This window comes from Megalops cyprinoides, chromosome 7, assembly GCF_013368585.1.
Source record: "Megalops cyprinoides isolate fMegCyp1 chromosome 7, fMegCyp1.pri, whole genome shotgun sequence".
Taxonomy (NCBI): domain Eukaryota; kingdom Metazoa; phylum Chordata; class Actinopteri; order Elopiformes; family Megalopidae; genus Megalops; species Megalops cyprinoides.
The window spans coordinates 33,944,254-33,957,130 of NC_050589.1; the positions used below are offsets into that span (position 1 = coordinate 33,944,254).

At 43.3% G+C, this 12,877-nt stretch overlaps 2 protein-coding genes across 2 annotated transcripts in view; both read left to right on the forward strand.

Moving 5' to 3' along the window:
* The window catches only part of ctnnbl1 (catenin, beta like 1), a 45,286-nt gene extending 41,862 nt beyond the window's left edge, over positions 1-3,424 (forward strand). The window contains exon 16 of the mRNA XM_036533733.1: positions 3,085-3,424. Coding sequence (XP_036389626.1) covers positions 3,085-3,173 — 89 coding nt within the window. The 3' untranslated portion in view covers positions 3,174-3,424. The remainder of the gene's footprint in view (positions 1-3,084) is intronic.
* An 8,678-nt stretch (positions 3,425-12,102) lies between these two features.
* Positions 12,103-12,877, forward strand: part of LOC118781122 (V-set and transmembrane domain-containing protein 2-like protein) — a 35,373-nt gene continuing 34,598 nt past the window's right edge. The window contains exon 1 of the mRNA XM_036534016.1: positions 12,103-12,403. Within this exon, the coding sequence (XP_036389909.1) occupies positions 12,286-12,403 (118 nt within the window). The 5' untranslated portion in view covers positions 12,103-12,285. The remainder of the gene's footprint in view (positions 12,404-12,877) is intronic.

Consider the following 12,877-nt stretch of genomic DNA (forward strand, 5'->3'; position numbering starts at 1 on the left):
GCTGTTAGTCCAGCACATATGTGGCAGTGGTGCATGATGTGCCATAACTTCCTTTCACCCAAGTCTCCAAATGCAGGTGTGATGAGGCTCTTTATAAGCACCCTGTAAATCTTTAATCCCAAACTGCAATATGAATCATCAAGACTGGCATTGCATTCCTGCCTGAAGAGAACAGTTAGCACCCACATGGATGTCCTTGATTATTAGTGGAAAAAAATATATGAATATGGCATTAAAGGAGAACTCTGGATGAACGTTGTATTCGATTTCATGTTACGTAGAGCTTTCAGGCACTGTTGAGTGGCATAAGCCTGGCGTTCGACCCCCTCCTAGGATTTCTTACTCAAGCCAGCTTCAACACCAACAAGAGCTTTTCATTACAGTGAATGGAGAATTATAAACCCTGTTAAAAAAAGATCTCCTATACAGCAGGATTGTGATGACTTAAAGACACCAGCACTCATGAAAAACATTTCAGTGAGGAGTTTGTGCAGACAGACCTCAACGACCTCCCCCAAAGTCATGTGGCACACCTAACTAAAGCAGGCTTGGCACTCTGTTACTGCATTATCTGTGGTTTATGGGTAGCCAGGCCGCACGCGCGCGGGGAGGACAGTCAAAGTGTCGGAACCGATTTGCTCGCGAGGGCTTCGTCTTGTGACACCCATGCTGAGCTCTGGGGGTTCATTAACCCCGCGCGCGGCAACCGAGACGGCAGGGGAAATGAAGTGCCAGATTCTTCGACAGAGAGGGAAGCCGCGGCCGGTGAACCGGCAAACGCAGGCTAGGTTTCATTTATTTATTTATTTCCATTTCAAGCCACTTTTCGGCGAGGCAGATGACAGCAGGCGCGTTGTGGATCGCCGAAGATCACGCTTAGCCCTAATGTCTGTCCTCGGCGCCTGAATCACGGAGAGATCTCGCAAAATGCAATAACGCTCAAGCGCTGTGTGAGAGTGCAGTCGTACTAGGAGGATACAGATATATTGCATTGGACCCTAGCCTGTGGCTAGCCAGTGATGCCGGATGTATTTCATGTCAGGGGAGATAAACCATGGTGTCATGATGCGTGAAATCAGCATGTTATTTGTGCTGCTGGTGTGTATGGATATGTTTAGGCTACATTTCAGTGGTCATTTTTGAGTTAACTGAGCTGTCACTGTTCATGTACATATTGCTGTCACTACCTAAGAGTATGAATTTCCCTGGTTCATTTAGTTTTATCCGTGCTTTGATTTGTTTGCTTTGCTGTGTACAAAATGGTAACACGCACATCCAGAATCCTCCTAGCCAGGTGGTGGAGCAGAACATTGTGCCAGCATCATTCTGCTATTTGCTTAGTGATGGCACTGGTTAAGGCCAACTTGCACAGCTGTGTAGTCAAAAGTCTGTTCCCCTGGTCACCCGACAACACTGCCACCATCATGCACTTTCCAATCTATCATAGGCCCTTGCACTTTCAGTGTACTTGAACTTCACCAAGCACGCATAGCTTCTTTATGCTCCTCTGTACTAAGCGCCTGCTTTAGTCTACTTTTAGATGAACATCCACCATCTTACAGTTCAGGCGGCCTCTTGGTTCCTGCATTATTTGTCTTGGGAGGTACTGCCAATGAGGTTGTTTGGCATGTGGCATCCCTGCGACTTAGAGACGGTGACCCCAGGCAAGCGCTGGCGGGCTTTGAGTGACGTTTCACACAGCTGAACGTGCGACAGGGCCGCTCGCGGGGATTATCCAGGCCTATGCAAACAAATTCCCTCCAAGGTTCCCAGCTTCCGCAGGCCTGTCCTTTCTACTCCTTTTCTCTCTTTCTTCCCCCCCCCCGTCATCCTTTATCGGTTTAGGGTATAATCCCGGGGTGATTGTTACCTGTGCATAGCTGCGACGTGCCCATCCATTTGACTCACAAATGAGCCGCTTTGACCGTTAATGCCGGCGCCGTTGACACGCTAGCACACGCCACCTTCAGAGGAAGGCCCACGGAACTAATCCCCTCCAACCCAGCCATGTCGAGCAGGCAGGAGGGTTCCCCACAGCCGAGGAATCTGAATACACAGTGGCGGGAAGCTCAATGCAGGGCTGCTACGTTCCTCAGGAATACCTTCCTCAGGAACGCTAAGTCGCGTTTCTGCGAGACACAGCTCAGAGGACGCTTCATGCTGCGGTACCGCAAGGAGTGCGCCAGACCCGCGGGAGAGCACACGTGGAGCAGGCAGGCACGTTCAGAACAGTCAGATCTCGTCGATTTTGCAGCCTCTCTGCTATGATTACTAATGTTGTTCTGTGGCTGCGGAGGTTGAATAATTGAACAGCTCGGTCTTGGTAGCCAAGGAAGTGGCTCTCGCTTTCTCCCTCCTCCCCCTCCCCACCCCCCCCCCCCCCCCCACACTGCCCTTTTCCCCAACTATGTATTATAAAGTTCTTTCTGTGTAAATAATGACTCACTGCAGAGAGATTTGCATTCAGTCCTGCGGGCAGAGAAATGAATAATATAACTGAAAAGTGGTTTAATATATGCAGGGTTCTTAACGCTCTCCCACATGGGTATTGATTACACCAAAAAAAATTGTTTTTTACGACTTTGTTCTTTTCTGTTCATTAAAAAGTTTTTTTTGTAATCCCAATGTATGTAATTGATCAGTGTGAATATGGTCTTGTTCCAAAATCCTGGACAAATTCCTGTAGGTTTGCAGAAGTAAAATCTACAAATTTAGTGTGGCTATTAGGTATTACACTTGTAGGGTACAGAGTGATTCATTGTGAAGAAATATTGTACAACCAATGGTCCATCAGTTTTAGTGTACAGACAGCATCCCTTTTAATACCTTACTCAATCCTTGCAAAGTCTCACAGCAAAGCTGGGTGATAATTTACCCAGGCACAAACTGTTAACCCAGAATGAGACGTGTGGCGCAAGACGCATGATTACAGGTCAGAAAGGGGCTTGTGGTGTATTCACTAATCCTTTGATTTGTGGATTTGTAAAGTGGCAGCCCCCCCAGAAATGGTTGACTAAAGTCCGTCGTTAAGCAGGAGTTACCAGACCACTCAGCTTCACACCCTGGGTTGTTCCTCTCTTGCAGAGTACATGGAAAACCTTGGTGACGGAAAGAGCGAGGAGTTCAGAGAAAGTGAGCAGAAGAGGATCATGGAGCTGCTCGAGAACTTCTAGCCCCCGACAAGGTGGACAGCTGGGGATTCTGGGACAAGTTTTGGCAGCGCCCCCCCCCCACACCAGGAGCCCTGAGAGAGGGGAGGCACATGAACTTATTGAACGCCTCAGGAACTGGAGGTGGTTAAAAAAAGAAACTAGGGGTTGGCGGTTGGTGTAAAAAAAAAAAAAAAAAAGACCTTTTTGTGCTTTTTGTTTTTAGGACTTTTCTTGCAGTATACTTCTGCAGTTATTTTGGTTTCCTTGGTGTAAGCAGCCTTTTTTAAAATAAATGTTTGTTAATGATGGTAGAAACATCAAGCAAGTAAATTTATTAATTAAATGTAAAGCTTCATATGGTTATGTTGTCACTTGTGAGTCAAAGTCAACTTTATTGTCAATTCTCCAATATGCACAGGACATACAGAGGATTGAAATTGTGTTTCTCTCAGGCCCACGGTAACAATACAACAGTTAGACATAACACAGTGACATTGAGAGACAAGAATTTTCACAGATATACAATAAACAGTCTTGTGCAGGTTAGTCATGTACCATGATTCATGTACCTAAGGCCTCAGCAAATTATTTAAAATGTGATAGAATATGATTGCACATGCATTTTGTGGGCTGGAAAATATGTTGAGAAACTGAGATGCCCAATATACCTAATGTTAACACAGGGGCCGATTCTGACTCAGCACTGAGCTTTTTTTTTTTTTGCACACCTTGCTTACATGTTTTTCAGTCTTAAGGATTCAGAATTATCTTGTGCATCAGTGTATCTCTAAAATGGGAAGTTCAAAGTTGCATGCTGTGAATTATTGGCCTGGAAGACCTCACCTCCTTTCAAAGACTATGGTGCCTTTTAGCATTTCTCATGGAGCTGCACTACAGCTGTCTCTCCTCATTTTGTAAGTAAGCCGCAAGACACACACAGCCTTGTTAATAAAACAGCCGAGCAGATACCTCTGAGAAAATGAGGCAGTTCTGGAGCCAAGGTGAGCTTTTCAGTACTTCTGCACAAAGTGGTACAAGCTAAAGTCAGTATCAAATATTTGTATTTTAGAAAGTAAAAACACAACAACTTTCCCTCCCATTTCCCACGAAAAATGTTCCTTCCCATTAGTTATCTGGTCGATAACTCACACAGTAAATGCAGTAAATAATATGGAAGTTTGTATATACATTGCAGAAATATGAATTGTTTCACCATATTGTTTTCTTTATGTGAAAAGGTTGATTGTAAACTTGGAAGTATTTTGTGGAAACATCTATGTGTGTTGTAGCAGAAACTGGTGTGAACTGACACATCAGCAGCAAAGTGTTGCTGAACCAGTAGACGGTTTATTGGTTAGCTACTAAAAACCTTGCCATCACTTTTAGGGACGAGGGCGTTTGGTTGTGAGATGCCAAAACATGCCTTAGCACTAGGTGGGATGACCACATGGCCTGGACCAAGAGCACTGAGGGACATCCCACACAACCCATTACAGTGCAGATTTACACAAATTCCACATCTTTGGATAACAGCTGACATAAATCATATTTCATAAATCACCCTCTTGTCCGGCCCAAAAGGCTAGATATGTCCTGCCTGTCAAACGTCTTAGCGAGGCCCGGGTCAAAGTAAACGTTCATTATATCATTCAACATGTCATTGACAGTTGTGAAGTTATAAAATGGGGTGAGTTCATATGCAAAGTTCAATATTTGTGAAATGGAAGCTCCATTTTCTATGTTTAACTTTTACCCTGCGTAGCCTGTATAATTACATTTTGCACATGATCGCCACCATGACACACTGTTCATTCCACCATTCAATGTGCATAAGGGTTGTGGAGAGAAAATACATTTAGGTAGCAAGTCAGAATGCACTTAACTTGGCAAATAATAAACCACACCCTCATTTCAAGCAGAGTGCCCTCATTTTAGGAAGACTCCGCCCCAGACGTGCAGCTCCCATGTTAGAACTTGAGCAGTCCATGTCTGAATTCACATAGTGATAACAGAGGTAGGCAACTCTTCTGGGAGTCACCTAAGGGAGTTTATTTACATGTATCTCGAGTCTGAATCAGGCCGATAAAGATTACAGAGAAAGGATTCCCTTGGAAATCTAGAGCAGGGATTTCTATGTATCTAGTGATAAAAACAACTCCAGGTGAATTTTTTGGGTTGTGAAATTCAGCTGCAGTTAATTGTATCTTGCCTGGCACAGTGGTAAATGATCAGCTATAATTTCTTTAATTTCATGTCTTAGTGACAATCTGTCATATGCTCAGTACACAGATTTTGAACTGGATCATGCATTGTCTTACATCTCAATGGCTGACAATTCACATGGAAACATCAGAGAATGTGCTGCCTGGCTCTCTTGTAACAGGAATCTGTTTGCTGTGCACGCTTCAACTGAGACAATGGTGTTAGCATTACTTTGTGCTACATCAGAATCACCTCCCTCTTAACAGACGTAGGGCAAATTTAATTCAAATGTAATTCATCCAAAATCAGTGGCTTGAAGCACTGGCTTGCTGTGAAGGCTTCTCCCAGGTTTGCTTCTCAATATTAAAGCCCTGGCAGGCAGTGTCTGCCTTACTGAGCTCAGCACCGGGTTCACCCTGAGCTGTCTGTCCAGGCCACCTGGCACTCGGAGGCCAGTAGCCGGGCAGGTTTCCCATCCTGCCTTGGGGGCAAACGTCTCCACACATCAGCCTCAGTTTAACTTTTCGGACTCCACAGGGTGCGGGTAGGCTCAGAGGCCATGGGAAAGCGGGCACAGGGAGGGGGGGGGTCTCTGTACATGATGGGTCAAAGACACATTTTGTTTCTCTTTATACTGAGCTCCTGCAGGAGAGACGAGGTGTGCGATGGTTTACAGATAGTCCAGATGGCCTCGGCCAAAGAAGAAAACTTCCCCGCAGTCATTTTACTCCTGTCTCCATGGGGTAGGCAGGTGGTGTTCTGCTCTTTTTGATTACCACTGCAGAAAGCAGCCCTTGATATGACAGTGCCTTCCTTACTGATTGGCCCCAGCTATGTAATAGCATTACCTCCTTTTATCACTAGGGAGCCAAAAGCCCAGCAGAGTAGTCGCAGGCCCTTAGCAGTGTCTGTTCCTTTTTTTGGAATGTTTTTTTCCCTCCCTTTATGCAGCCATGTTTTGGAATCGGCAATTAAACATAAGGCTTATCTCACTGACACAACCTCTCAACCTCTCTACAGGAGTGCCGAGGCGAGACAAATGCATTCCTTCGACACACTCGCCAGCAGCCAACAGCTGTTTTTCGCACTATAAGTCACACAGCGCACCACAGTGGAGTGGACACTCATTGGAGGATAGGGGTTACTCCTCATATTTCATCCCTGCAACTTTCACATGCCTGGCGAACCCCCTAGAGTGGGGGGATGAAGAAGCCCTGCCTTACCCACATAGCCCTGTCTATGGCAGAATGAAGCCAGTGTATTCCACCGCTGTCCACGGTCATTGTCAAACGCCACAGCCAGTTTTGAACTTGGGCTGTAGGGTTTAACCTACATTCAAAGCGAACGCCTTGCTCTATTCAGTCATTGTTCTCTGACATTGATGCACTAGGGCAGAAGACAAAGATGAAAGTCCTTATTCAAGCAGCGGGCCACGGTGCTGACTGCCAGCGAGCCGTGCCTCGTTTCTGCAGACCTGGCACAGGCCGCACGGCCTCTCCAGCTGGATCTCGTCAGGCGGAGGAATGGCTCCTACACTTTTAATGACCGTTAATTAAGTGCTGATACAAAGCAAATGAGTCGGAGGGTTCAGCTCCCACACTAATGTCTTCTGTTGTGGCGAGATTGTAAGAAATGCGCAGTGAAGGAAAACTCTGTTCTCCTGGGGCAGCGGAGAATTAGCTGCTGCCTCGACAAATTCACAAGGACAAATGACAATACTGTTAGCGGCGCACTTCTAGCTTCGGTGCGATTCCCCCTGTCTGTATAATAAGAGGAGTCATGTCATTTTTTCTAAATCTTGTACTCTGGATTCCTGCAGTCGTTCCACTGACAAACTCGGTTTTCTAAGGAGTAGAGTTCTGTGGTTGAGTTCCCAGCAATGAGTGTCAGAAAATGTTTAATAAAACCCATAATATCTTATTGTTTGCTCATAGCCATTAATGGTGGCCTGCAAAACTGTTCATCTAATTAAGTTGGAGTATGCGAGCTCTTGGGGGAAAAATGTCTCTGCTACAGCATAACCTGGTTTCTTTAATGCAAAAACTCAAGTTTGACAGTCACAAGGGCTGTTCCAGATATGACAGTGTATTTTCTAGTATACCTAATGCAGGCCTCAGAAAACACAGTAGGCTTTATTTTGTTTGCAGATTAACTTGAAACAACCAAATAAATATGCACAAAAACCCCTACTACCAGAATTATGGTTGCCAGTCCGTATAGGATAAAGTCATCAACTAATTTTTATTCTTAATATTTTACCAGGCAAAAGCTTTGGTGTTCACATGCAATGTCTTCAACAAAGCAATCACATATTTGCATATGTGATTGATATATGTGATTTCACATATATCATATATAGCAATCATATATTTATATCTACAACTGGAAACTGGAATTGAAACTATAGAAATTATAGAAAATATAGAAACTAGCTATCAAATTGTTCCAAAATAAACATTCACCACAGCAAGGGATTTTAAGCACTTCTCAACTATTTATTCTGGGGAAGACATTCAGCAAGTGCCAAATATTGTCACAATTTAGCTATTGTTATCACAGCGGGATGCTGGATTGCAACCTACTTTACAGATTCTCTGATACAGCAGTACCAAACTCAATTCCTTCAGGGCTGTGCTGTGGAGTTGTTTTTGTTCCAAACAATTCCCTCTCTGATTAGTTAATGAGCTGTATTCATGTACACCTGTGCTTTTCCAAAAAAGCAGTGCAGTAATTTTGAGTGTAGGGCACGAGCATAAATTTATGATGTAATTTATAATTCCCTTGGGCGAAATAGGTTGTTCTGAGCCTGAACCTTACCACTGCCCTCCAGGTACTGAGTTCAACAAACCCACACCAAAATGGACCCAGATGTTGCCAGCAAGGCCTAGCCAGTGATGGTATCAATTTCACAATAACATTTTTGACGATAAAGATGTTTGTTTGAGCCAACGGCTGTGTTAGGACAGGGTAGAGATTTAATCTGTGTGATTTGTTCTCTGGGATACAGATGTGTCCCAAATCATTAACACTGTATTTTTAGCTTTTGAAGTTAGCTGTAGCATGATTCTTCCTTGGTTATTTTTTTTCCTGTGCTGGACTTTTTGCAAGTTGTTTGGGCAGTTTCATTGAGCTTGGTGACAAGACAGAATGAAGGCTGAGCTGTACGGTCTGTCTGCATGTGGGAATAAAGGTATAGAAGTCAGACTTGATAGGGCTGAGGCATCTTTGAATTTCCCCACGCTTGTACCCAATTGTAGAAAGATTCTGTTCTTTTCACCAGGGAAACCTTGATATTGCTAGGTTGTTGCAATGCATAGTGGGTAGTAGACAGTGCGCCAGCGTCAGTGCATGCTTTGTAGTGTCAGTCAGCGTTATTCTCCATGGGCTTCCGTTGCTACTTTGCACCGTGCAGATGTTGACTGCTTATTGTTATTGAGTTTTCATATTTCAGTTGCAGCCCGTGCAATAGGTCAAGGTTTTCCGAGATCCTTGTGGGGATGAAGTCACGCTCAGGATCTAGTCATCCGGTGGATTGTCAGTGGCATAATGAATAGCAGAACAGGATGGAGATGAATTATTTAGGTAACAAACTTGACTGCAATTTGAATAAAAGGGGGGTGGGTTGCATACTTTTCATCCATCTGTTTCAGAAGTCCGTATTTGGATGAAATACGCTCTATGCTGTGTTGTTGATGCTTAGCCGCCAATGTCAAAAAACTTAACATGCAAATGAGAAATAGCTGCCGGCCGGGTGAATATGGAGATTCAAGGACATCATCTCCATAGTGATGCATGTCAAGAGCGCGATGTATCCGAGTGGCAGTCATACTCATCGGTTGGCTTGGCGCTTTAGCAGTCAGGAGGAGGCAATTCACGTGCAGCCGAACATCTGCTCTATGAAATCCCTGTTCTCTGCTCTCATAACGCTAATAACAAGAAGCCCCGCTTGCAGACTTCATTGGCACTGTTTCGTCGGGTACGTGCCGCACGAAACTGTAATCACTGATTATGACACCAGCATGTTAACAGTGGTTGTACAGCAATTTCACAGCTGAGAGGTTGCGGAATAATTGTCTTTCCAAATGATTGAATCGAACACAGTATGAAGTTTTTTTTTCTTTCTCTCTTTCATTACACTCTGATGGTTTGAATCGTGACAAAACTTAACTCCGTGCGTTGAATTAATCATTTGTGAACTATTTCCCTGCTGTAGAAAGCGACATAGCGATGTTGATAGTTAAGATTAACTATGGAAATACGCGAGATAACATTAAATGAGTTAAAGAGAAAGTGGTGCAGTGTCAAATAGCAAAATTGGCTGATCAGAATTAATGAGGAGTCGGTTGGCATTCTCATTGTTATCCCTATGATTGATTTCTTTGAAGAAATGATTTGCGCCTTGCACTCCTTACATTGACCCCATTTTGAGTAATGCATGCGCCAAGTACAGTCCTTTATTAATAGGATGTTTGGTACGCGCTCCTTACCTCTCCAACTGAATATCTCCTGTTATATCCCTTTTCAAAATGAAATTACATTTACACAATAGCAACTTTTTAGCAGATTGTAGAACCGCATTCCAGAATGAGAGAAGGGAAACATTCAGAATTCAGTCAATACTTTCCCTTGATTAATTCCATTGAAGATGTGACCTTTCGGAAACAAAATGTCTCTGAAAACCTTAATTCTGCAGTAAAATTTTATAGCACCGTTATTTAAGTGCCTCGTAATAATCAAGACACTTTCTCGGCTGATATCTGTTTGGCTGCCAACCTCATTGCTCCACAAAGCAACTTGGACAGTTTAATATTTCACTCAAGGATGTTTTAGCCACCAGAATATAAATAATGATAGCACCATATATGCATATTTCGGTATTTCGAAGGTACTTTGAAATAAAGTTGCACGTGTAATGGTGGCCTTGAAAGACTTGTGCTCCCATGGTTTGAGAATTAACGTAATGTTTGTTTATTTATCGGCTGAAGACGTCTGTCCCTCTTACTAATGCGGTACGTGTACAACCAGTATAACTAGGGTGACCATACGTCCTCTTTTTCCCGGACACGTCCTCGTTTAGAGACGCATGTTTTAGGTCCCAAAACAAGGACGTGTCCGGGAAAAAGAGGGCGTATGGTCACCTTAAGTATAATCAGCTTATCAGTGGTATCGAAACATTTAGTGAATCCTTACCAATGACTTGAAACCAATTTTAATGTCACTATTACCTACTCCTTTCGTTGTTGGTTCAACATTTAGTGATCTATCACCTTCTTTGATAATGTACATCAGGTTTCTATTCTCACGGCACTCACGTACTGATTTTATCCACTATTCGACCAGTATGGAATCAGAAAGCAGTTGGAGGCAATACAACAATTATCAGTACAACAGTGCTGTGTTCGGATAGTATCGTAATGCAAACTGGGAAACTAATCGTGGTGATATCATGTTACAGTAACGCTCTGACAAGTCTCTTTCGGTTGCATTAGCACTGCATTCAGGCAGCGTTAAACATCACGAGTGCGGCTGTTCACTGGGAGCTATCCACACTCGTGGTGCTGAAACAACGCCAACAGTCTTCAGTACGCCCTTCAATCTATTTTGCATCCACAAAGTCTTGTTTTCAAAGCGATAGTTCCTTTTGTTTTTAAATGATTTTTAGTATTATACTGTAAAATAATTACTGGATAATAAAGCAACGCCTGATGTATTAGGTGTTTATTCTTTTGTGAGGAAGAAAGGAATGTGTCGCTCCATCCTTGCCTTTTTCCTTAATCATATCTCCCTGTGATCCCATCACAGCCGTCTGTTTGAACTGTAAACATTAACTATGCATGATGTTGCCGTGCGCGCTTTGGCATGGCTAATAGCTAGCTGCCAGGCGCGGTTAGAACATTTCTTCTTCCTTCGGAATCCTCAATGAGTCTTCTGTTCAGCGCGGTGATGTGTTCACCTCTGCTACCGCGGATAAATCTTCCGGATCCACAAATGCAATTGCAGAACGATAGATAACAACGGGTAAGACACGTTCATACATTCAAAAAGGCCTGACATCAAAATTTGTTTTCCATTATGTGTCAGACACAGTCACCGGCTGTCATACAGTAACTTTTTCTTTTTCTTTTTTTCCCACAAGTTTCAAACCATTGCTGTGCATTTCTAAGCTATTGTGTTCCGGCTCCATCCGGTCACAATTCAATACAATTTAATAAAATAAAAGACACGTTTCATAGCAGTATATCTGTTAAATAAGGTTCTAAAAAGAGCTCAACTAAAATTTGTAAAATAGGCTATTACAAATAGGTATTGCAGCATTCTTGAAGCACCAATCTCACCCAGATAAACGTTGTAATAACGTTGACTATTGCTTTTATGTATTGCAATATAATTCTGTTTAATGTCGTCTTAGTTATGAACTTGGGTGCTGTTGGGTTAACGTAATTGATGGTTTTTACACATCTGCTATATGCGCTGAATCGATACCGTATACTTTACTTGATTTCCCAAAGCCTTTAAGGATTATCTATCAGTTATTCCTGTAGGTCGGTTGTTTGATATGCCCCTATAGCTTTAAGAATTAGAGCCTTGTAAAAGTTTAATGAATAAATCACTGGCTCAGATCCCTCCGCCTAATTGATATTCCCTATTGCCAGCCTGGGTACTCCCCTTTCCCTTTTCGGAAGAGATCTCCTTCCGCCGCAGTTGGCAGGCCCTCAGATGCAAGCAGGCTGAAGCTCGGGAAGGCGACGATAGGCAGTAACAAGCGGCTGCAGTACACAGACCAACTGAGGCAGCTCGTATCATTGACCTGCATAGGGAGCAATTTTGAAGCCGGGAGGATAGTCCCCTAGGACGTGAACTGGGTTTTCAAGATTTCTTTCCGCCTAATGTGAAAGAGTGGCAAAGAATACTGGAATCTCAAACAAAAGCGATGGGAGCTTTTGGAGTGATAATAGGGATTTTACATTACACGGGACTCTACATCCAACTTAGTGCCTCTTCCAGACAAGGTGGACACGCCGAGGTAGAGAACCATATCTCTGGAAACGGTACGTTTAGTACAACCGAACGCTGGCTGTTATTCCCATGTAAAAGAACGATACAAGTAATTGAGCACAGGGACCTTGGCCGTGGGTCCCATCCAGATTTTGATTGATAAGAACGAAGATAGAGATAGGGCGGGGGCTCTTTTATTTTTGATGTTGCCAAGGTGTTGAATTTTGTCGTTGCATTGTTCCGCGGGTAACGATTTGACAGCGCAGGGAACAACAATGGCTCAAGTCTTTATATATCGAAATCCAGTCTGAATATTGCCATTTTCCTCATTTCAGTCGAAATGTGTCAGATATCAGTAAAGCGATATTGTCTTTAGACTGCTTCTACTGTAGTCTTATTTTCAGTGTGGTTATGTTGCTACATATGGTGGACATTTTTTACTTTCTTACAAAATGTAATAAAATTAGATAGCTAATTTCTAATTTCTTCGCGCTAAATAAACTGCATTTTGGCGCTATCAGGTTGGA